General features: G+C 39.9%; 1 protein-coding gene across 6 annotated transcripts in view; it reads right to left on the reverse strand.

The window, feature by feature from the left end:
• The window catches only part of LIN54 (lin-54 DREAM MuvB core complex component), an 87,437-nt gene that overhangs the window by 51,378 nt on the left and 9,746 nt on the right, over positions 1 to 26,313 (reverse strand). The window contains exons 1-2 of one of the 6 annotated variants that reach the window (XM_058547394.1): positions 16,610 to 16,728; positions 3,007 to 3,059 (exon numbers count right to left, since the gene is read on the reverse strand). In XM_058547394.1, the coding sequence (XP_058403377.1) occupies positions 3,007 to 3,027 (21 nt within the window). In that variant the 5' untranslated portion in view covers positions 3,028 to 3,059; positions 16,610 to 16,728. Of the gene's footprint in view, positions 1 to 2,343; positions 3,060 to 14,289; positions 14,595 to 15,832; positions 16,274 to 16,609; positions 16,729 to 26,313 lie in introns of those variants that run through there. The other 5 variants (XM_058547392.1, XM_058547390.1, XM_058547391.1 and 2 more) reach the window with 5 other exon arrangements.

Here is a 26,313-nt window from a genome sequence, read left to right on the forward strand (position 1 = left end):
AATTATTCAAATGAACAATCTCAACTTGCCCTTGTAGTTATGTTTCTTTAGTGGAGCACTGCTGAAAATAATGATTTCCAGTTCCGTTAAGGAAGCATGATTTTTGCATTATGAATTCTAAACTACCTTAGAACAAACTTACTTTATTAAGTAAATCAAAGCATAAAGGACCATTTTTAACAAATTTTTGTAATCAGCAGATAAGACAAAAATGAATCAAAAAAGGAAATTTACAAATAAGATAGCCAAATATGTGATCAAACAAGACATGCAGGTAATTTTTGGCACCGTGGTGTACAGATTCAGGATCTAGGAAGGAGTTATGTTGTTCCAGACTGCTGGTTATTTGTTACTCATATATTACGCACAAGAAACATGGGAAAGTGTTTATATATCTGTAATCAAGTGTAACTTTACCTCTTTGGTACTGCCTCTGGCCTCAACTGTCACCTCTTTCTTCCATTTCTCAGAATGGGTCTCCTTCTTCCACCTTACCTATTGTCCATACCCTAAGAGTTTCAATACTCTGATTAAACTTAAGACAATGCTGAGAACTGTCTAGAAAAAAAACCAGAGGACAATATACACCGTGTAATACTAAACCAGATATTCTGGTGCCTAAGAAGGAAACATACAGATGTGTAGCTTTTTATTTGTTTTTTCTGTGCCTCAGAACTTTGTAGGTTACTTTTGCGTTGGAAAGATTTGAGTTGCCTAAAAATAACTGGACAAGTAGAACAATATTCTAAATGGGGTTTCTTTTGTTTTTGTTATTGTTTTTTTTCAAATAGAAGTTGTTTTTTAATAAATAGAATCAGGTTTTATAAAAGTAACAACAATAAAGGAAGTTATAAGAATTAGACCCTAGTCTTTGCTTTTATTGTCAGTACTTACGAGATTATAGTAGAAAACTAGTGGATACAAGTAAACTGGTCATTGAAACAGTGTGTATACATTGCTCTTATAAACGAAAAAAATGACATTCTGATTTACATTGCCAGTTTCTTATGAACATGGTTAGAATCTACATCCCCAAAGCCAGATAAACTCTTGTAAACCAACAAAAACCAGTTTCAAAACTGATTAAAAAAAAAAGCTGAAGACAAGAAAGATGCTTGATGGCAACAGGATATCTCATTCAAGAGATCCTCATCAGAAGAAGTAAAATGAAGTCAAAGGTAAGTAAGAGATGATAATTAACAAGAGAGAAAAGAGCACCAAATGTTTAACAGTGGCAGAAGGGACATGGGAAAATTACAACGTTTCAGAAATCTTATGAAGTTCTCAAACAAAAAGCCCACGAAAAATAAGTTTCTAATTATTTTGCCAACATAATAACCAAAACATTATTTCTAATATCAGCTGAGAATGGATAGTTCTCCAAACCTTCGACTTCCTTATATACCTGCTTTCGTTCTCCAACTCATGCCTTCTCTCTTTTTCTAAAAGGCGACTCTTCCAAACAGGGCATGTGTTTGTGGTCCCTGATCTTAAGTGGATCATTGTACTTCTAAGAGTAGTGGTGACTTAGAAGGGCCTATCTGGGCATGAAAACTGGGGACTATTTAATCTATGTTCTGGTAACCTTCTATCTTAGGGTCCCATTCATACTAATAATAGGTACTATTTTGAAGATCCTCTATGTTTTGAGAACTATACCAAGTACATACTTATCTTTTCCTATGTGTTTCATCATGATCAAACAGCCATCTTACAGCTAACGTCAAAAACTAAGAGAAGATAAGTAACCTATCCAAAGTCCCACAGCTGGGAGGGTAGCACAGAGGCGACTCGAATCCAGCTGGTCCAACTCGAAAGTCTAGATGTTACCCTCCACCACATGGCACTGCCTTTTCCACACTGCAAACATGAGTGACGGCAAGGGACAGTAAACTCCAAAGAAGAGGCACACACTGGCCAGTATGCATGACTGCTTGCTCCAAGAGTTTCTCAGAGCAGCAAGTTTTCCTAGACTTTGGTCATCTGTTAACTGAAAAAAATCATGTCTGAATGATTGACAGCCCAGCAGCAACTCTAGCATCTTTACACCAGCAGAACATCCTTGTAATCAAACTACTACTAAGAATAAAATGCATTTAAAAATGAGTAAAAAGCTATAAATACACCAATTTGGAATTTAACCAAAATTAAGTTCTAAGTTCTCCAGCAAAAATTTTCAAAAGCATTAGACATATCAAACTTTACAAAAAACCACACAATTACTAAAAGCAACATTCAAAAGAATTCAGTAACAACTATGCATTTTATCACCCTACAAACACAACTACGAACCAGTTTAATTTTTAACATGCATTTTAATTAATAAGCCCCCTTTTTTTTTACCTGTACTGTTTTTAACTGTTGGGTCTGTAACACAGAGGGCTGAGTTGTAGTATTAATCAGTTGACTTCCTGGGGTCAATGCTGAGACACCAATGACAGGTTTCACCTCTGGCCTCCCTCCAATGGTAACTACTTTAATTTGCTGCGGTGGTAACTTAGCATCTCCTGACTGGGCCTGAGTTGTAACTTTCTGAGCCTGGGGTAGTTGGCTATGGGGTAGTGCTAAAACAATTGGTGAACCAGACTTGCCCAAAGTTGTTAAAATTAACTTCTGTCCATCTGGTTTAAGGGTCTGATTGCCAAGTTTAAGATCAGATGTCTGTGATACTTTGTTTAAAATAATCTGATTGGCTGATATAGTCACAGGAGTCTGAGCACCAAGTTTTTGAAGGCCACTTGGAAAAGCTGGTTTCACTGTGGTATTAGAATCTGCTTTAGTAATTGTGGTATTCACTGCAACTTGGTTAGTGTGGTTACTGTACACTGTGATTGGTTCCGTGGAAATGGGCGTGGCTGTAGAATCACCAGTAGAATTTATGTTGACAATTTCTTCCAGTTCTGTCTCCATGGGAATTGGGGACGAAACAATAACAGCCTCAATACTATCATCATCCACTAAAGTTATACCAGTGTCCATTATCTCCTCTGGAAGCAAACTATTCACCTCAGCTGGCACCACCTCCATGATCGTTCTCCTGCTAGAAAGTTGATCAGGTGCTGAAATAAAAGTGGAAAAATGAAGAAATTATTAGGTTTCAAAACAGATTTAAGAGAAGAAAAAAATTATTCAAGCAAAATGCAAATGACAAAATAATTTCTTATTGATGTATAAGTGAATGAAGGATATTCCTGATGCATATTTGGGTTAAACCATTTTAACACACCCTCAACCTTCAAGAATCTGCAATATAAGTCATATGAGACACAAAACTAGCAGCAAACATTTTCATTCGCCATGTTTCAACCCAAAAGTATACTGCTTTCAGGCAACACTAAGTCACATAATTACAGGAAACTCTCTTTCCAATGCCCACTCATAAAACTTTTTAATCCTTGACATGACTGATCATCATATTTCTTCCCAGTTATGTTTGTTTTTTTTTTCCTATTGACAGACTTGAAAACTGCTGATTCACACAAGGAAATAAAGATTTAAATCTAAACAGATATTGGAATATATCTTCAAATCTCCAGTGAGCTAGGTCCTAAAACGAGGGTACTACACCATTTATAAAAATACAATAAATACTCAATTTAATGTTAAAGGAATTTCTAGTGTAATCCATCTCAGCAACTGCAGATCAAATGGCTTATCTGGCCCAAGTTTGACCAATTAGCTTCATACCAAAGAAATCTTTATTTGGAAAGAAGATTCTCAGATCCTCCTCAGCCATTTAAAATGTCAAAAAGGAAACCATTTAAGAGTCCCCATAAAGGAAAGTCCCCATAAAGGAAAAAAAAATGGTAATAATAATAAAGCAGATTATGAACAAATCAGAACTGTGATCCTTTCAGCCCAAGGTCATGCAGAACTTCTAATAAGAGAGTCAGTACCATTATCTTCCCATATTAAAGACAGTACATCATGTTTATGACTGACTAAATAGCCATAAGTTATTTGCCCAGAGAACATCAAAGATCCATAGGAACCTAATCAGTAATTCTCTTCTCTTTTTAAAAAATATAAAAATGCAATACCCATTCTGAGATTAACAGTAACAGACATGACTAGTAAACTATAATTAATAGCATTGACAAATACTAATATTGCCAAAATTAATCACCATTACTGAGTGCTTACTATCTACCAGTGATGGCATAATTTAATTTATCTTGACAACTCTGAGATGGTATCATTATCACTCCCATTTTACAGACGAGGAAACTTAGAAAGGTTAAATAATTTGCCCATGATCACATAGCTAGTATATGGTAGAGTTGGAACTCAAACTCAGGATATGTTTTATGATATCGAAGGTCATAATTTTAATCACAATTCTATTGTCTTAAATTTCTACCACTGGTATTTTAAAATGAAAAAAAAATAAATCTACTCCTTTACAGTCAATCCCCTATCCCAAAATCCCACCGTACACAACCACTGATCTGTTATATCACCATAGATTAGTTTTGTCTTTTTGCCTATTCTAGAACTTCATATAAACAGAATCATATTTTATGTACTCATGACATAAGGGAATATATAGTATGAACTTTTTCCTTCATCATGTTTTTTGAGATTTATCTTTATTCTTGCACTTAGTAGTGGTTCTGTTCCTTTTTATTGCTGAGTAATATTCCATTGTATGAATCTACTATAATTTGTTTATCCATTCACCTGGGGATGGACATTTGGATTGTTTCCAGTTTGGGACTATTATGGACAATAATGCTATGAACATTCAAGTTCAACTTTTTTATGGATACATATTTTCATTTCTTTTGAATAAATACCTAGAAATGGACTTGTAGGGTCATAAGGTAAGTTTATCTTTAACTTGGCATGCAACTGCTAAACTATTTCCCAACTTGGCTGTACCATTTTGCACACCTACCAGCAATGCATGAAAGTGCCAGCTGCTCCACATCCTCACCAATGATTAGTCTTGCTGGCCTTTTTAATTTTAGCCATTCTAGTGAGTGTGAAGTGATATCTCATTGTGGTTTTAATTTGCAATTCCCAGATGACTAATGATGTTGAGCATCTTTTCATACGCTATTGTCTATTTGTATATCTCCTTTTGAAAAGTGCCTGTTAAAGTCTTTTGCCATTTTTTTAAAATACTGGGTTTTTTTGGTCTTCTTATTGAATTGGATGAGTTCTTTATATATACTGCAAAATCATCAGTCACAATACTTGCAGCTCAAAGGAATCATTAGCTTTGGGGACCTCAAAGTACCAGCACTTCTCTACACGCAGCTCTTCCTGATCAGGAGAATCCTCTCTGGCACTTCTGGTCATTTACAGCACAGCCGGGTATAAACATCAACACCAATTATATCTTCAGCAGTGGAAGCCACAACAACAAAGGGCCCCACCCACAAGGCCACACTAGCTTCCCTTCCCTACTGCAAACCTTGCACAAGCCCCATCAGCTGAATCTGAACACTCCATCCCCCACAGAACAAAGCAGGATGATGACTTGGGTGCCCGTATCCAACAGAACCATAAAGTTTGACTCCCTCCTCTCCTTGAAGTTCCCCCAGCATATTTAGACATGTGGGTATGGCCTTTGGTCCCCTTTAAGGACAGGGAGACCTCAGCCCAAGCCCTATTCCTCTTTCTCCTTAAAGCATCTGAAGTCAAGGTGTAGGAGGAGGGAGAGGTCAGGCCACGGAGGGAGATAGTGGCCTGATAGTGCACTTACTTTCAGTTTCAAGCACCCACACTTGCAGCTCAACTAAACAAACTTCTAATGTTTTCAATCCACCCAAGGCTCTGTATCCTCATTTCTGACACCATTTTCTCAGCTTTGGGGAATCCTTGTCTCAGCAGCTACAGCCACACTGCCTTTCAGCTGGGGCCATCGAGTTGAGTGTACAAGAACCAAAGCACCATTCAGACTACTTCTCAGCTCAGCCCCTAGATTTCATTAAGAGGTAGAACACTTAAAGACTTTTACTTTCCCGTTACCCTTGCCCACCACTTGGGTCAGAGCATTCATTACCAGATGCCAAAGAGTCTTTTCACATCCCCTAACCCAGCCCTCAAGGTCAGCCTTCATCTTTCAGAAAACCATGTCTCTCAGCACTCCATCCTTATGGTCAAAACTGTCAAGAACTGTGAAGGGTCTGGGAATTAAGACCCTTCTTGCAAGCTAACAAAGTAGCCTGTTACTGTTTCATGATACTGACAGACAACAGAGTAGTCCTAGGTCAGAATCACAGGACTTACTACTCACAGCACAGCAAGGAACACAAGCATCATGTGTGTATCAGTTCCCCTGCTGCTCCCAAGTCCCACAGGGCAGACATGGAGAGGCCCGGAGAGATGCTGTGCAGGCAGTGGGTTTGCATCACAACTGAGGAACTCTGAACTTAGGGAACCTGAATCATTCATAATGGACTGAAGCACACTTGCCCTTTGTCCAAAGGGAGATGTTATCTTTATTTTACTGGACAATAAGCGAATCTGCCCTTTTCTACAGCAGGCGTCACTAACTCTCATCTAAGGCTGTGTGCTATACAAACATCCCGGAAAAGATCACTTAAAAAGGCTGTCATGCCTCACTTGCAAGAGGTGGAGAAATGTAAAGACCCATGGAGAACTGCCCTCCTTTTATTTAAAGATGAATTTCTCTACTTATTTATCTCAGCAATGTTTTGTACTTCAACTGACTGGCTCTTACACATATTTTGTTAAATTTATCCTTAAGTGTTTCATGTTTTTTGGTGCATTGTAAATGGCCTTTTTTCCATTTTACAATTGTTTGTTGCTAGTATATAGAAATACAAATGATTGTTTTATATTGTCCATGTATCCTACAACCTAGCTAAACTCACTTATTAATTCTAGTATCATCTCAATGTAGATTCCTTAGGATTTTCTACAAAGACAACCCACGTTGTCTGAGAATAACATCTGTATTTCTTTCTTTCCAATCTGCACATCTTTTATTTATTTTCCTTGACTTAATACACTGGCTAGGACCTCCAGTAAAATGCTGAATAAAAGTGGTGAGGGCAGACATCTTTGCCTTGTTGCCAATCTTACCTGTTAGCTGTAGGTATTTCATAAATTCCCTTTATGAGGTTGAGGAATCTTACTTATATTTTCAATTTGCAGAGTTGGTTTTTTTTAAATCATAAATGGATGTTTAATTCTGTCATATGCTTTTTCTGCAACTTTTGCGATAATCATATGGCTTTTCTCTTTCAGTCTGTAAATTATATTGATTGATTGTTTTTAAAGCTAGTTTTGCATTTCTGAAATAAACCCCACTCAGTCATGATGTATTACACTTTGTATATACTGCTGAGTTCTATTTGCTAATATTTTGATAAGCATTTCTGTCTATACTCATAACGGACATTGGTCTTTAATTTTTCTTTTCTTGTAGTGGCTGTCTGGGCATAATGCTAGCTTAATAAAATGAGTTGGGATGTGTTCCCTCCTCTTCAATTTTTGGGAAAAGTCGGCATAGAATTTTACTATTTCTTCCTGAAATGTTTGCTAGAACTCTCGCCAGTGAAGCCATTTAGACATAAAGCTTTCTTGTGGGAAGGTTTTTAACTATAATAAATTCAATTTCTTTAATAGATGTAGAGTTTTTCAGCTTATCTCTTTCTTTTTGAGTGACCTTTGCTATTTGATAGTTTGTATCCTTCAAGGAATTTGTCTATTTCCTCTAACTTGTGAAATTTATTAGCATAAAGTTATACATAATAATTTTTTTTTTTTTTTTTGGTGAGGAAGATTAGCCCTAAGCTAACATCTGTTGCCAATCTTTCTCAGCAAAAAGGGGAAGATTGGCCCTGGGCTAACATCCCTGCCCATCTTCCTCTACTTTATATGTAGGATGCCTGCCACAGCATGGCTTGATAAGCAGTGCGTAGGTTCACGCCCAGGATCGGAACCTGCGAACCCTGGGCCACTGAAGTGGAGCTGGTGAACTTAACCACTATGCTACTGGGCCGGACCCTCATTTTAATGTCTGTAAAAATGTCGACTCTTCATTCCTCATTTTGGTAATTTCTATCTTTTTGCCTTTTTTTCCTGATCAGTCTGGCAGGAGATTTATCAATTTTATTAATCTTTTCAAAGAACCATTTGGGCTTCATTGATTTTCTCAAGTGTTTGCCCATTTTTTATTTAATTGACTATTACCTTTATCTCCTTCCTCTGCTTACTTTAGGTTTAATTTGTTCTTTTTCTAGAAGCTTAAGATGGAAGCATAGATCAGGATTCAGCAAACTATAACCCATAGACCAAATCAGGCCCGTGGTCTGTTTATGTTTTGCTCTCCAGCTAAGAATGGTTTTTACATTTTTAAATAGTTGTGGGGGGACAGACTTACGTGGCCTGCAAACCCTAAAATATTTGCTATTTGGCCTTTTATAGAAAAAGTCTGTCAACCCTTGGTTTAGATCATTGATTTTAAACCTTTCTTCTTTTCTAAAATAAGCGCTTAATGTTAAAAATTTCTCCCAATGCTGCTTTAGCTGCAATCTACTAATTTCAATATTTTTCATTATCATCCACCTCACATGTTTTCTAATATTCCTTGTGATTTCATCTTTGACACATGGAAAATAAAGAAGTGTGCTATTTAATTCCCAAATATTTGGGGATTTTCTATCTTATTATTATTGATTTCTAATTTACTCCTGTTATTGTCAGAGAATGTAATACTCTATGATATTTCCATCATTTGAAATTAGAGACTTGTGGGGCCAGCCCGGTGGCGCAAGCGGTTAAGTGTGCGCGCTCCGCTGCGGCGGCCCGGGGTTCGCTGGTTCGGATCCCGGGCGCGCACCGACGCACTGCTTGGCAAGCCATGCTGTGGCAGCGTCCCATATAAAGTGGAGGAAGATGGGCACAGATGTTAGACCAGGGCCGTCTTCCTCAGCAAAAAAAGAGGAGGATTGGCGGATGTTAGCACAGGGCTGATCTCCTCACAAAAAAAAAAAAAAAAAAGAAATTAGAGACTTGTTTCACAGCTCAGTATACGGTCTGTCTGGGTGAACTATGCATGTGCACCTGAAAAGAATGTGTGTTCTGTAGCTGCTGAGGGCAGCGTTCTATAAATGTCAGTTAAGTCAAGTTGGTTGATAGCGTTGTTCACATCTTCTCTATTCTTACTTTTTCCTCTTCTATCAATTACAATACTGAGACAGGCTGTTAAAATCCCCAAATACGATTGTGAAAGATTTGTCTATTTCTCCTCTTCTGTGCATTTTTGCTTCATATATTTTGAAGTTCTGTTATTAGGAAGAACATTTGTCCTGTTAAAAGAGACTACAAGTTACAGGACTAGGACTCTCCCTTTAAACTAGGAGTAAAGTTCAAACTTCCAACAAGAAAAGGTCTGATTGGTTTGGCCAGTCTCTATGTAGTATGGGGCTGTGCAGAGTTCTGGAGCCAGCACCCCTCATAAGCCACTAAGCAGACTATGATAACTGCTTTATGATTAGACATCCATAGCTGTTTCAATCAGGGTCACATGCAGGGCATGGTGGCCTATGCTAAAAGAACTCTCAAAAAGAGCTTGTGGGCATGGCAGGAAAGGGTTTGGCCATCTAGCTACATGAATCATCACTCTAATTTTATCCCTTAGGAATGGAAGATATGTACTAGCACATGCAAACTCATCACCACTGTGTTGAGGACCACTTCAAGGAAAGAGAGGCTCTTCACAAGCCAAGAGGAATGAGGAGCTTTAGCTCACCTCCTCTGTACAAGGGGTTACCTGCCAAGGTACGGTAGGAAAAGAATACAGAACATACAATGCATTCCTCAGGCCTCCAGTATTTTTCGCTCATAAAACAAAGTTCTAAAGGCAAAGTATGATTAGGGAAGCCAAAACATTGCGTTTTTCCCCTTCACAGTTGAACATGGTTGAATAGTTTAAGTCTAAAGAGAGGTAAAGATTCACTCATTTCAGAAAGTCTAATTATTTCTAAATTTGTCTCAGTTGTATTACATTTATAAGATCTTTCTAAAATAGCGCCCCCACTCTCCTCTCTACTGCCCTAGGCATTCTATCACAATACCCTGGTATTTCCATCACAGCATCTATCATAATAGTCTGATTCTCCCTCCCCCACTTCTTTAGAATGCAAGCTCCATGAGGACAGGAACCTGTCTGTCTTCATTACCACTGCATCTCCTATCCCCGATGCCTAGAACAGAGCTGGCAAATAATGATAACCTCTCCAGCCGGCCTGTGGCTTAGCGGTTAAGTGCGCGTGCTCCGCTGCTGGCGGCCCAGGGTTCAGATCCGGGCGTGCACCGACGCACTGCTTCTCCATCCACGCTAAGGCCGAGTCCCACACACAGTAACTAGAAGGATGTGCAACTATGACATACAACTATCTACTGGGGCTTTGGGGAAAAAAAGGAGGAGGACTGGCAACAGATGTTAGCTCAGAGCTGGTCTTCCTCAGCAAAAAGAGGAGGATTAGCGTGGATGTTAGCTCAGGGCTGATCTTCCTCACAAAAAATAAAAATAAAAAAAATAACCTCTCGATACAAACCTGAAGAATGAATAAATTAATCATGGAGAAGGGGTGTTACCTAAAACTCTAGCATTATTTATAGTGGGCTCTGACAGATAACTTTGGTTTGTCTATTCGAATAGGATGGGTTTATATAATGTTCTGAGACTTCACAACACTTCAAATAAAATAACAAACTCACATCATCATGAGGCACACTAACAAACTGAGCAACTCCTTTTCAAATAAGTTTTTAAACACTCAGATTTAGCTTTTAACCAATATCCCCTGCAGTTACATTCCAGCTTAAAATCTACAAGGTTCTCTTAGTTTTTAACTAGTTTATGATTTTTATAAGTCATTTAATTAACAAATACTTATGGCTTCCCAACTTTGTGGAGGGCTATGGGAAATTAACCAAAGACTTTGCCCTGACAGAGCTTAGAAATCGGCAAAAGAATGGCATGATCAGTTTTACTTCAGGAGGATTAACTTCATCTCAGCATTTTATTGGACTGGAGGCAAGGAGACCATTTAGAAGGTTATTACAGTAATTAGTTCAAGACAGAGAAAAATGGAAGGTCTGATGTAGGATAGCGACGATTAAAAGAAATGAATTAAATATAAAAAATAATATGAGATAGAAATGACAAATGTTTTACGCTTTTACATCTTTTAAAGAGTTTCTTATACAATGTTAGCAGTGCTGAAACACTGTTTTCTTAGTTACAGGTGGAGGACAGCCTGGGTGAACCAGGTGCACATAATAATACAAAGTGGTGACCTATCACCCTATTACAGATGTGTGAGTCATTTGTCAGATGTTTACAGAGAAATATCTGAGTGTTTAAGAACTATACTTTTGTACCTAGAGCTTACCACCAGCACTAACTGGTTAACTACATCATTTGGATGTTAGCTTTGATTTCTAAAATCAAACATCAACAACTCAAAAAACTAGGTACAGAACTAGATTTCTCCAACTAAACTGGGAGCAGTGGACTGTAAGCCATGAGTCCTGAGGTAGACTGGAAAAGCCTGTATTTTCATTTCGATAATATATACAAAAAAAGGATATTCTGGATAACCCACCTCATATCTACAATCAACTAGAATTAGGGTGGGCTAAAGAAAAAGGCAAAGAAAGGTCTTATAAGGTAAATGATGTCATTTATGCCAAGTGAAAGCAAAACCACCTAACCTGTGATTTAAGGAGGAAAGCTCTGCAGCATTCAAACACAGAAAAGTGGTATAAAAATTGAGTTATCACAGGATATATAATATATAGAAAACTGCCAGCCTTGCCAAGGCATTCACTATGCAAAGAAAGGTTTCGTTTCAGCAAAACATCATCATCCACCACCCTAAATTTAATTTGTTTTACTGATTTTTTAGTTTTGTTTATATTTCATTTATCAATTTACTTTTGTTTTATACTTGCATAAAAGCAATAAGCATAAGGAATTTATATTTATATATATCTAAAAATTTGTGTGTGTGTGAGGAGATCAGCCCTGTGCTAACATCTGCGAATCCTCCTCTTTTTTTGCTGAGGAAGACTGGCCCTGGGCTAACATCTGTGCCCATCTTCCTCTACTTTATATGGGACGCCGCCACAGCATGGCTTGCCAAGCAGCGCGTTGGTGCGCGCCCGGGATCCAAACTGGCGAACCCCGGGTCGCTGCAGCGGAGCACGCGCACCCAACCACTTGCGCCACTGGGCCAGCCCCGAAAATGTTTTACTAGAATAAAATTATTTAGGCAATACTGGGGATCCACAATATTTTCTTTCCCTTTAAAGGCAGGCTGTATATTATTCACGCTTAAGACTAACATGGTGGAAAAAAACATGGGGATTCAAATCAGAAAGACTCATTTCCAAATCTTGACTCCCGAAGTTGTTTAACATGAAACCCTAAGCAATGATCTCTCTAAGCCTCAGTTTCCTTGCAGGGTTACTGTGAAGACAGTTATGTGGTACACTGTAACTCAAATGAAAATTCTTTTCCTCTTTATCTAAATTAGCTTCTCCTGATTTCTCTTTTTTTATGGCATTCAATATTCTATCAAACAGCAGGGTTTAAGAATTGTCATCTTTGATGTCTCTCCATAGAACTATTAATCTGTCATATATCATGCAGACTACACCTTCACAATGTCTCCTTCCCACTGCAATCAAGAATTTCCAAATCTCCAAAGCATGGAGCTTACTATGGTATTTTTACCCCCATCTCCTCCTACCCACAATAGCCCTCTGTGATTAAAAGAAAAAGAAAGCCAATGAAAAAGCATTCTAATCTCCCTCTTTATTTTAATCACTTTTTAAATTCTTAGTCTTACTACTAACTTTGCAGCTGGGGTGACATGGACCAAATAATTGCAACATAAAAGCTATAAGAAAAAAAAAAAAAACAGAACCAAACCTCTACTGGATAATACCAGAACATCAAATAAATGATTTTTTAAAAATTCATTAACTAAACCTTCTGAGCACCTCTCAGTTATTTCCCCTAACATTTTTTTTGGTCTCTTATTCTTTCAGTGAGTGAAAGCCAAATGTCCAAGCTACACACACACACACACACACACACAAAATATTTCCCCTCTGAATAAAATACATAATGTATGATCATGTATAACATACTATGACATCATCTCTTTGTAGGAAACTTGGATGAGGAAAATTACTGCTAATCATAAACATTACCAATGGGCATTTCTCAAATATTCACCTCTCTGTTCAGGCTCATATACTCAATGTCACTGACCCAACCTTCCACTACAAAAGCTGGAAAAAAAACAGAGGGTCCCAAATTAATGTATAAAAATTGGATTCACTTGTAACTTTTCAGTAACACTACCGTTGTGTGCAAGGAGACAGACTCCTTAGGGATCTGCAGCACAATCTAAAACATACTCGGATCTTTAGGTAACTTAACAAAATTAAACTATGGCTGTCATAAAGTTAATCAATCCAATTCTCCAGCTCTTTAAACAAAGGCTAACAAGTCCAGTATTCAGAATAAAACAGAGGTCTCAATGCATCTTTACCAACTTACTGTACTCACATCAAGTGCGTGCATAAAGCCATCACAACTTCCTTCTTAACAATGAAGGTAAAACTTGTGAATCAAAATAGAGCTCGCAGAGCTGTATTTCATTTGGCTTATAAAATCTCCTGCAAAATCTTCCATAACTTTACTCGCAACAGATTGGGGGGAGGGGGCAGGGAAAAAAATGGATATGAAATATGACTGACAGCATCTCGACTGTTATTTGCCAAATGGCAGGAGCAAAGGGGTCACTCTATGGATGACAGAGCCATAAAAGAAAAAGACAAAATTTTTAATTGTTACAAAACTGGTCCATATGCTCAAAAAATGTGAGCATCCACACCCCAACAAGTTATAGACTATGATCTAAGACACAGAGCTTAAATGCAGAATAAAATGCCAACGCTCTGCCTCCCCAAAGAAACATCCAACCCCATAAACTGCTGAACATCATCACACCAACATCCACCACAGTGGATATTTTAAATATTAAATCAGGAAATCATGGTAAGTGCTAGCGGTTCCTCTAGGCCTCAGCAGCAGCCTTAGGTACAAGAGCAAACTCGAGCCCTCTTAACACTCAAAGAATAATGTTGATGTCATTACGAGGCTACTGATTCTTTGCACTCCGGACTCGTCATTCCTTGATCCACAACGCAATTCTTCCCCCGCCCACCACTCCCCAAATAAAGAGATCTCAAGACAGAGAAGCCCTCGGGTAGCCCCTTCTCCTCTACCTCCGGCGGCTGTTGCTGTCTCCTCCCTCTGGCTCCGAGGTGGGGGCTCCAGAAGGTCCCGGGCAATTCCGAGCCCGGGCGGTGCTTGTTTTGCCAGTGCACGGTAGCTCTGGCCAGCCGCTTCCTTTCCCAGTTTGCCCGAACTGGAGCGCTACAGGAGACCGGGGGGCCGAGGAGGGAGCCCGGGCCGCGACGCCGCCGCTGCCGCCGCCTCTGGTATGTCAGGGGCCGGGATTGTATTTCGAAAGATCCGCCATTTTCACCTCGTCATCACCATCACAGCTCAGCAGCTTCCCCGACAGCCCGAGCCCGGGCCGCCGCCGCCGCCGCCGCCGCCGCCAGTAACCTCCCCCTTCCTCCTCCTCCCCTGCTCGGCCCTCCCCTCCCGAGAGGCGCACACCCACATATCCGGGGAAACCTCCCGCCGGCCCCGCCAACCTTCAAATACACAGGGAGGTACAAATGCACACACAGCCCACGCCGAGACCTTTCACCCCGCAACGAAACATGGTGCTCCTGCGGGCCCGGCAGCCACGCGAAAGGAAGTCGCGCTACCCGCGGGGTCCCAAGTCCGGCATACTTTTGTTTTGAAGAGTAAAAGCCATGCGGAAGGCGGCAAACGGACAATAAAGACCCCAAACTCTTTCATTTTCAGAAAAGCAACTTGAGAGAGATGATGGAATGCGTTTTACTCACTGTGTCCATCTCAGACACTAAAAACATGATCAAGACCTTTAATGTCATTCACCAGCTCTGACATTTTCCTCCACCGTCAGCAGCACTACTTTGACAGAATGAGCTATTTCCATACGCACGCCTGACCTCTCGGACAAATTTGCAAATTACAAGCATTGATCCTCACGTAGATACTGTGGTCAAAACATCTAGTTTTTAAAAAAAAAAAAGTTCTGAACTATTTTCCTCTCCACTTAGTGCTCCTGGACAGAAATAATCAGATGAAATTGTGTCTTCCAGTTTGCTTGTCATTGACTCAGGAGGTCAAAACACAGCTGGGTTTAAAATGTATTGATCCTATTCATGAATGAATAATTTCTAAAATATACAAAATATACCTAAGATAAAATTCTTTGCCAAATGTTTCTAGGATCTAAGTCCGCAAATTAAAATAAAAACCATCTGCTGCTGATATACTTGTTCAATGGTGATAATAAACAGCTTGCTTTAGAACAAAAAGACCCCTGAGTTGTCCACAACCCCCACCAGCTCCTCATGCAGTTTAACAAATAAAGAGAACATAGATATTTTTTAACCATCAAAGAAATAACAAGCAGACATAAACTGCAAGGCTTTTCACGAGACCAGAATTTTTTAAAAACTAAATTGCCCACCTTTGTTAATTTCAGAAAGATCTGATAATCACCCATTCAAAAGCTGAATTCTATAACTAATGCATAAGCTCTAGAAGACCTATCTGAAATGAGCAAACTGAATTTCAAGGTTGCGAATAGGGCTACTCTCCTGTCTTTTTAGAAGTTAGTCTAAGAAGAGCGAGGCAGAAGTTGAAAAAGCCATTTCAACTTACCTTGCTTGAATGACAACTCCATTTAAAAGTCGGTAGATTCAGGCTTAAACAAGTGCTATTTACCACCCAGCCCAATCGCCGTTTCTATATGCAGCCTGCTAGAGACTGAGGGTATCAATCAAATCTTCCCAGCTTCTTCATCTTTAAACTTTATTTCCCACCGCCAGCCCGGTCCACTCGCACTCTGCTTGGTGTTTACCGTTGCTTGGCCAAGCCAAGAGCCGGCCCGCTCCCTTTCCCCGTGCACCTCGGGAACATTATGACATTTAGCTGGTGGGCTTCGCGAGGAAAACGGACATACACGAAGACGACACCATACAAAGGGGCGTAGGGAGAACGAGGCGGCGGGCAGCGGGGAAAGGAGGAGCTGGTACAAAATGACACAGCAGCCAAACCGGTTCCCAGAAACCCGGCGCCGACACGGCAGGCTTCTCGGGCCACGCAGTGTGCGTGTCAACAGCCGCGGGAGCCCTTCCTCTAGACCGCCTGGAAGGGCGGGCTGCCGGCCGAGCGCCGGCCCTGCCGGGTGACAGCCGCCCTCCCGGGTGCCGGCGGGAAGGGGCCGAGCCCGGAGGATCCTCCCGCCCCCTGCGGCCCGGGGATGGGGCGCGGCGGCCCCCTGCCTGCAGGTTCCCGCTCTCCGCCACGACCCACTAGCCCGGGCTCCCGGAGGGGGCGGTCCGGCGCCCTCCGCCCGCGCCACCACCCGCAGCGGGGGCCGGCGCCCGGTTCCCGCCCGCCCGCCCAGATGCCCCCACCCCGGGGGCTGACACTCACCAAAGCCGGCGGCGCCGCCGCCTCCTCCTCGCGCCGCGCTCCCTGGCCTCCCAGCAGCCGCGGCGGCGGCGGCGCCTCCGAGACACAGACCCGGGTTTGTTCAAAATCACGCGCCCAGCGCCATTCCACCGCCGCATCCCATAATACGCTAGGCCCTCCCCGCCCGCGCGCCCCTCTCCGCCCGCCCCTCCACTCCACCGGCCCCGCCTCCCCGGCCGGCTTCCTTCGCCCCGCCCCTTCCGCGGCGCCTTGCCCCTCCCCTTGGCAACCCGAGCCCGCGTCATTCCGCAAGGCGCAGTGAGTACGCTCCAGCTCCACGTGACTCCGAGTGGGCGCTCTGTCAAAGCTTTCGCACGGAATGTTCCATCTGGCTGAGGCTGGGAGGGGAAGAGCGGGATCGCGCCTGCAGTTGGGAGGGCCTGCCTCATCCTCTAGCCTTCCTTGTTAGGAAAACCGTGCTGTAGGTGCGATTTCCAACATCCTGCCGCTGTCTGATGTGCGTGCGGGGGAGGTGATCAATAGTCACAAATGCCAAATCTCTTCGGTTTTTAGGCGCTCATTTTGCAGGGGTTGCTAACAAGTCCCTGGGAGACCACACAGAGTTCAAGTTATTTTTGAAAGGGACTTTTTTGCAGTATGCAGCTAAGACTAACACAATCAAAATTTTTTGTATTTAATCACCTTTGCCTTCTTTTATTTTTCCCGCTATCATTTATTATAAGGAAAGATACTCAAATTTGGAGTCGGAGAAATAGGCACTGACAGATTATTCAGTTAATAACTGGTCTGTGTGAGACAAGAACTACACAAACAAAACAATAGAAAATACAAAAGAGTGTAATGTAAAATGGTGTGGTACGGTCTGTAATTGCTAATGGAGCACGGAGGACATACAGATCAACGTAAGAGGCTGTAGTCCCAGAAAACAATGGAGGAGGTCAGACATGTTGCAGTGGAAGCAGCAATCACTTTGGAATCAAGCAGTCCTGGTTATAAATTCTGCACCTCCACTTATTAGTGTATAACATTTGTCAAGTTTATTTTCCCAACTACGAAATAAAAATAACAAAGCTTTCCAGGATTCTGAGGGTTACCTGGAGTGAGGGGTGTCAAGCAGCTACATAGTCTCTACCTCGAATGTTAGTTCTGTATTCTGTCGTAATCAACGCCACCTCCTACCTCCCTCCTCAAACTCAATGGTTAGGATTTAGCAACGCAAGTGGCAGGAAATTAGCAAAAGCTTGGAAGCAGGAAGGTCTGTGGCCTGTGCAAGGAACGTGAGAAAGCTGAATGATGCACAGGCTTTGTTGGGGATCAGTAGGTGAGTCCAGTTTATGAGGAGCCTAGTATGAGAAAACATCCTTGTGGTTAAATGATTGGTAGTACTGTGGGGCACCTCTGGAAAGAAGAAGGGAGTGAGATGGGGTACCCAAACCTGCATGGATTTTGGGAAACAAAGAATCTCCAAAAAAGGAGAAAATTTCCCAGTTTATTCTACAAAGTTAGCATAATTCTGATAGCAAAACCCAAGGCAAACAGTACCAAAAAAGAGGGGAGGAAATTCTTCTGTTCTCACTCTTTGTTACAAAGACAAAATTGAGTATTAAGATATCAAATCCAGTAATGTGGTAAGAAAAATTCACACCACCACAAAGTATGGTTTATTCCAAGAATGGTGGTTTAACATTAAGAAATCTGTGCGTATAATTTATTAAATTAAAGGAGAAAAGCCAAATGATATTCTCTAGGGATGCACTGTATAACATTCAACAGTCATTTCTGAATCTTAAAAATTCTTAGTAAACTAGAAACAAAAGAACATTTCCTTAATTGGATCAAGATAATCATCAGAAAACAACAGTAACAGCATATATTAGAGTGAAATGGCAGAAGTATTCACATTAAAGTCTGGGACCCAACAAGGATGCAGGGCTGTAACAGCTATTATTTAATATTTTTCAGGGTGTCCAACTAAATGCAATTAAATGAGAAAAAAAGAAAGAAGAGGTTTAAATACTGGAAAGAAGAGACTAAATGGTCCTTATTAAAAATAATCACAAAAGAGCTCAGTGTTGTGGTTAATTGCTCTGGAGCCAGACTGCCTGGTCCCAAATTCCGGCCCTGCCACTTAATAGCTTGTTTGACTTAATAGCAAGTTACTTTCCTCTTGTCTCAGTTTCCTCAGCTGTAAGTTGGGAATAGTGTACACATCATAAGGTGGTTGTGAAGATTAATGAGGTAATATGTGTAAAGCATTTAGACTAGTGCCCGGTGTATGGTAAGCACTCAATGACTGAAGACTATTAATAATCAAAGCTACAATACCGTCTAAAATATAAGCTAATCTTTTACTTTTTCAAAGAAAGTATTTTAGCTTCTAAGAGCCACTTCTATTCAAAACATCTGTGTTTCAAAAGAGACTCTTTGCTTTACATTTGCATTATGGCTTTTCCAGATGAACTAAAAAAACATTTATTCAGCAAATATTTGAGGATCATCTACTGGATCCCAAGCACCATGCAAGGCACTAGGAATAAAGTGGTGAACAGGACAGAGCAACTCTATCCAACAGAACTTTCTGCAGTGGTGGAACTGTTCTATAGCCACACTATACAGTACAGTAGGCATTGATACAGTAGCCACTAGCCACATGTGGCTATTAAGCAACTAAAATGTGGCTAAGGAATGGAATTTTTCATTTTGTCATTAAGTTGTTTTTTGTGTGTGTGTGTGAGGAAGATCAACCCTGAGCTAACATCCGATGCCAATCATCCTCTTTTTTGCTGAGGAAGATCGGCCCTGGGCTAACATCCATGCCCATCTTCCTCTACTTTATATGTGGGATGACTGCCACAGCATGGCTTGATAAGCGGTGCATCGGTGTGCGCCCGGGATCCAAACCTGCAAACCCCGGACTGCCAAAGCGGAGCTCGTGCACTTAACTGCTAAGCCACCGGGCAGGCCCCTATTAATTTAAGTTTAAATAGCCACATGTGGCTGATGACTACAGTACTGGACGGCACAGTTCTAGAGGAAGTGACAGACAATAAACAAGTAGAAAAAAAAATAAAGCTTTTTAAATAAAGGAAGTTTCTGAGGAAAATATCAATACAAAAAATGAAAAGAGAGTGGTATAGATGTATGAGTTGGGTAGAACCATCAATGGACAAAACAAAATGTATTACTGGGTACCTGCTGCGTGCCAGGCATACTACTAGGTAAGAAGTACACACCATGGGCCGGCCCCGTGGCTTAGCGGTTGAGTGCGTGCGCTCTGCTGCTGGCGGCCCGGGTTCGGATCCCGGGTGCGCACCGACACACCATTTGTCCGGCCATGAGGCTGCGTCCCACATACAGCAACTAGAAGGATGTGCAACTATGACATACAACTATCTACTGGGGCTTTGGGGGAAAAAAGGAGGATTGGCAATAGATATTACCTCAGAGCCGGTCTTCCTCAGCAAAAAGAGGAGGATTAGCATGGATGTTAGCTCAGGGCTGATCTCCTTCACAAAAAAAAAAAAAAAAAAGAAGTATACACCAGTTAATAAAAGTTTCTTAAACTAGGTTAGTTTCCAAAAGATTATTCAGAAGTTCCTTTGTTCATGAGTCCATTTGTCATAAGTCCAGGATGTCTCTATATAAGCAACCAACTTGTATAAATCTATATAAGTGTAATTCTCACCTTTATTTCTTTTTCATTATCATATAACTCTTTTTATAACAGATCCATAATCCCTTATCAACAATTTCAAAATCCAAAATGTTTTGAAAACTGAAAGGTTTCTGGAAGCTTATGACAAATTCATTTAGCAGGAAAACCTCACCCACTATGACATAAGGTGTTAATAGTCTTTGTAACATTCAGTGTGAATATCCATATATGTGAGTGCAGAAATATCAGTGTGTTTGGTTATTGGGTTTGATTAAGGCCTAACAGGTTGGAAGGAACTTTCTGGGTGATAGGAATGTTTTTAACCTTGATTGTGGTAGTGGTTGCATGAGGGTATACTATGGCCTAATCTCAGTGGGTACACTTAAAATGGATATGTTTTATTACATGTAAATTATACTCCATTAAAATTGGTTTTAAAAGAAAAAACTGAGAGTTTTAAAAATTGTTTGTGCATATTCTTTTCTTTCTTTTTTTTTTGCTGAGGAAGATTCACCCTGAGCTAACATCCACTGCCAATCTTCCTCTTTTTTTCTTATGTGAGCCACCACCACAGCACGGCCAGTGACAGATGAGCAGTGTAGGTCCATCCCCAGGAACCAAACCAGGGCCACCAAAGTGGAGCGCACCCAACTTAACCACTAGGCCACCAGGGCTGGCCCTGCATGTTCTTTTCTAAAATCCAAAATATCCTCTATTCTAAAACACATTGGTACCCAAGGGTATGGAAAAAAGAAATGTAGATTGGTATCACTTTGAAGACATTCCATGTTTTTTCACTTATGGTACATGATGTGATTAATAATGTCAAACCATCTAAAAAAATAAAATCAACCACCAAAACCATCTGTTGGTGGCAGGTAGAATTCATTTACTTTTCCACCGGCAATAAGATTTCTTTGCCTCTATAATAGTTGTTTTTGTTTTTCTAATTAAAAGGATAGAGGTGGAGGATCCTCTGTAATGTTCTGACGTACTCGTTCCCCTGCTAGGAGTATAACCATCCCTGTGGTTAGGAGTGGGGTTTCTCCTTAAAGGAAGTAGGTATTGCCAATCCTCAGAAGAGGCACATCTTGAGACAGGATATGGGAACTTGAAAGAAGGGCCCACACTGAGAAAGGGAAGTGCTTCCCCTCTCTCAGCCTGGCTCATTTGGACCTGGACGCAAAGAGTTTAATATGTTTAAAGGAATATACCCATCTTTCCACCTAATAGAAAGAAGAAAACGTCTGCCTCTAGAGATACTGGAAACTAGGTAGAGTTTTGTTTATTTTTTTAATTACAAAACATCTTAAAATTCTTCATGGCTTATAACCACAAGCATTTGTTTTTCTCCTGAATTGGCTGGGTTCACTGATCTAGGCTGGGCTCAGCTAGGCCAGGTTGGAAAGCAGGCTTATGGTTGGGTTCCCATCTGGTTCCATATATCTTCATTCTGGGGCCCAAGCCGATAGGGCATTAGCTACCTGGGGCATGCTCTGCTTCTGATGGATCCCAGGAACACAACAGGAATGACTGGAAACATGATGTCCTCTCTAAGGCTACTCCTCCCCCTCAACCAAGTGGCACACTGTCACATCTGCCTGCATTTCATTGGCCAAAATAAGTCATATGGTCAAGCCTAACATCCATGAGATGGAGGAAATATATTCTTTCTACTCTAGTAAGAGGTACTGCAAAAGTACATGAAAAGGGTGTAGATGTATACTTCTAGTACAGAGAGGAAATAAAGAATTGGGAGTGATGATCCAAACTACCACAAGAGGTACCTATGAAGATGCTTTGCACATGGGCCTGAAGAGTTGTAGCATGGTAGGAGACTGGAATACTTTAATACCTTATAATCTCCATGAAAACAACCCATTTTTTTGACATAGACAAATGACTCTTCGGTCTTTTGTAAATTGCGATACCCACACAGCATTAACCTCCTTATTCCAATCAAAGCGCTGTTCTTTGTTCCTCCAATGTAAAAATTCTGGAGCTGGCACTGGCCTGAGGCCTGTGAACACACAAAGATACCCACAAAGCTATCCACTATGTAGTTGTAACTTACTATGTGTAGTAACTAGGCTGCTTTCTGCTACAAATTAGAGAAAACCCAAGTGAAAGTACCTTATATATCTCATAACTGTCTTTATATCTAGAAAATAAATAGTAGAAATAGGTTTTTCCACATGTATATAGAACCTTATTATAATATTTTTTTATGTCTGGCTTCTGTCACTCAGGATAATGTTTATGAGACACATTGATGTTATTGCGTGTATCTGTAGTTTTTTCCATTTTAATGCTGAGTGGTATTTTATTGAGTGAATATACAACACTTTGTTTATCCATTTTCCTTTGATGATGGACATTTGGATTGTTTTCACTTGAGGCTATCATAAATAAAGCAGCTACAACATTTTTACACAAGTAAACATAAGAAAATCATGATTTTTAAAAAACAACATTGAATATATATTGAAGAAGAATGATTGAATCTTGCTAAGTAGCCTGAAAAGTGGAAAAGATATCTCAAAACACAGAGCAAAAAATATAGAGAGAAATTATGATGAAAAAGTCAAGTCACTTTAAAGATAAATCCCAGAGACCTGATATAGGACTATTTTGCCTTCCAGAAGAAGAGACAGGAACAGATAAAAAAAAAAAAGAGATAATAATTAAACAGATAATAATAGGAATTTTCCTGACCTAAAGATAGACTAGCATCTGTATATGAAAGGGATCACTGAGTTTCAGGCAAGATCAATGAGAAAAGATACACCTAGGCATATCCTAGGAAAATTTCTGTAAAGAGAAGATCTTAAAAACTTCTAGGTGGAAAGAACAAGTTCAAAAAGAAGAAAAACAAGAAGAACAAGGTTGAGGATGATGAGGTGAAGAAGAAAGATGTGGAAATAAATGAAGACCAACCAAACGAGAACAAACACAGGCTATCTATTCAGAGCTTGCTATACCAAGGGAGTTGGCCAGCATGGCTTGCATATGGCAATGACTCAAAGGCAGGCAGAGGAATGGGAATGCTTTCTAGTGGAAAAAAGGGAATTCAGGTATGCCCTGATGGAAGGCTGTTGGCATGGGGAAGCTGTTGGCAGGCTGACTATAAGTGGGGCATCCTGTGTGACTGGTTATGAGAGCATATCTGGTTTTCTCCGATTCATCCTAAGTTAGAAGTGGGGGCAAAAATTAGGGAAGCTGTCAGTTATTGATCAAGTACTGGCCGTTTGGGGCTGATTGCTATAGGAGTTGTTATTTGGCTTTCTGGGATGGTTGCTGCAGGTGGTGAATTGGTTTCCTGGACTTGTTGCTGCAGATTGTCAGTCAGAGTTTTATGTTTATATAAAAATAAATGGTCTGGCTATTGTCCTCATATCAAGAGAGAGAAGATGAAGAGAAGAGTAATTTGTGGTCAGTAATTTACTTTGAATTTATACATAATGTAAGTGAATAACAACAATGTAACTAGGAATTATAACACAAGTGGTAAATTAAGGATTCCTAAAATAGAAGAAACATACTGCAAAGGGAAACCAAATACTTGCTGAAGTGGAACAAAGTACCAATCTATCTCAATGAAACCTAGGAATTAGGTGGGGGTGGAGGGTGCAGAAGTAAATATGTTTCACTTATTTGAAATAAAGGGTCAAGAGTGTGGAAGCAAACATATTCTAAGAGTCTCATTTATTGAGGTGTGATAAAGAGGCAGTGAGGGGCTAAAGTGTCTAGAAGGGAGGAAATGGCTAAAAACTTGTTCTCATATAATATTAGAGAAAAAATGATAACGAATGTCAGAGAAGGGAAGATAATCACTAATTAAATTGAAAAGAGGATGATATATATATAATATATATTATAATATATATATTATAATATATATTATATATATATTATACTATAATATATATATATATATAAAGGCTTAATACACTTTTCACACTAGTTAAATAGAAAAGAAAATGATAGAGGACATGACAGAACAACACAATAAGAATTAGAAACAGAATGAGTGGCAGAGCTCAAGAAAGAATTAGAAATAAAAATACCATTTTAGAAATGAAGACTAAACTAGAAGGAAACCAGGAGTAAATGAAAATGACAGATAACGCCTTAAGAGAAATAGTGAAAAGGAGGAAATTTTTAAAAATAAAAAAGATGTGAAAGAAGAAATTAAAGATTTTGAGAAAAGGTGACTAATATTAAAGCTAGGTAAAGAAGACCAAACGTATAGATAATAGTAGTTTCTGAAGAAAGAAACCAAAGGAATAGAACAAGTACAAAATAATTATAACGAAAGATAATGCTGTTGAAAAAAAATTGAAACTACATATTGAAAGAGCACACTGTGTACCTGAGAATGACCAACACCAACACATAGTTTAGTAGAATGAGCAATTTTAGATGAAAAAAAATTAGGGGGCATCTAGGCAAAAAGAGTAGGTGACTTCTAAGGGAAAGAAAATTAGACTCTCATGAGATAGCTTTCAACAATGTTTTATGCCACAGAAAATGGAGTACAGTACCTAAGATTCTCAAGAAAAGTGAGTCAAGATTTATTATCTCTAACAAAACTAATTTTCAAACATAAACGGCACAAGATGTTACCAAGATGCAGTCACATGCAAGAGTATGGTTTCCATGAGCTCGTCCTGAGAAACCTGTTGAAGAAGTAGCTTCAGACATCCAAAATGACCAGAGATATAAGAGCTCATGGTGAGCATGAAACATATATTACTTATAGAACTAAGACTAAATGAGGATTAAAAGGAAGACAGTATAGTTTGTAATGCCACATGTGCTCACAATATAGATATGGTACAATAATAAAAAATGAGAGGAAATGGGGAGAGAAATAGCAGGAAAACATTGAACTCTTTTCAGCAATCACATTGGGGGTGGTAGTATTAGTATTGTTATTCTGAGGCTGTTGTGTGTATAATGTGGGATGAATGAAATGAATAATTGTGGAATATTCTGATTCTATAATCCCCTATGTAATTATGAACCAGGATTCTGGATGTGGAAATAAGGAGATACAGATGTAATATAGAAGAGGTTAAGTAAAACTACCTAAATTGGAAGTGTCAGTATGAACTCATGAGTTACTTATACATATTTTACCCTTTCCTAGTTCTGTCCTATGAAAAGGTCCCAAAATGACCAATACAGTATCAATGAGCATCCACAGCACTCAGACTGTTATCTATAAATATCATTTCTAAAAGGAATTAAAGGAACAAGGGCTTCTTGGAGAACTGGCTAATCCTGGGTCTAGGCTGGAAAACACACAAAATGACTCTAGAACAATTTTGTCACACAGCACTAGCAATATGTGGAATAAATGTAGAATAAGGATTAATGCTCAGAAAAGAGCAGGATATATACCATCACCTATGCTCTTGTTTCTTCTATAACGAGGCGTATTTGAGCTGGGTACATGAGACATAGAGTAAGATGCATCACAAAAAGGACCCCGGGATAATTTCCTTGGCATATTTGCAGGGAAACTGTGAGGGGATAGAAACCATCTAGTTGATTATGTAGAAACGGGAGTTTCCTGGACAGGGACATGGCTTCATTAGACAAGAGTTTAATGAGAAGAGCTCATGTACCAGTGGTGTGGACACCTGGACATTAGAGCAGTGCTACACAAACTTTAACGTGCAAGAATTACTAGAGGGATTTTGATAACATGACAATTTTGACTCAGTAGGTAGGGGCTAGGACACAAGGTTTTGCATAGTGTTAAAAAACTAGGATTTGTGCACTTCCCTTGAGTTAATTCAGATATGCCTAGCTAACTTCTTGCTAAGCAACTGAAAAGAGGGAGGGAATAAGCTTCCAGTGCCATCCAGGTTTGTTTTCCCTCACTGCTGTTGACCTTAAACAAATAGACAGTCAGTTATTTCTCCAACAAAAATGAGTTTATTCGAGATCAGTAAAGAATTGCAATTCAGAGTCTGTAGTGCAAGTCTCCAGCAGCAAAGGGAGGAGAAACTCTTATAGACGTAAAGAGGAAGCTGGGAGG

Source organism: Diceros bicornis, chromosome 8, assembly GCF_020826845.1.
Source record: "Diceros bicornis minor isolate mBicDic1 chromosome 8, mDicBic1.mat.cur, whole genome shotgun sequence".
NCBI classification, from domain to species: domain Eukaryota; kingdom Metazoa; phylum Chordata; class Mammalia; order Perissodactyla; family Rhinocerotidae; genus Diceros; species Diceros bicornis.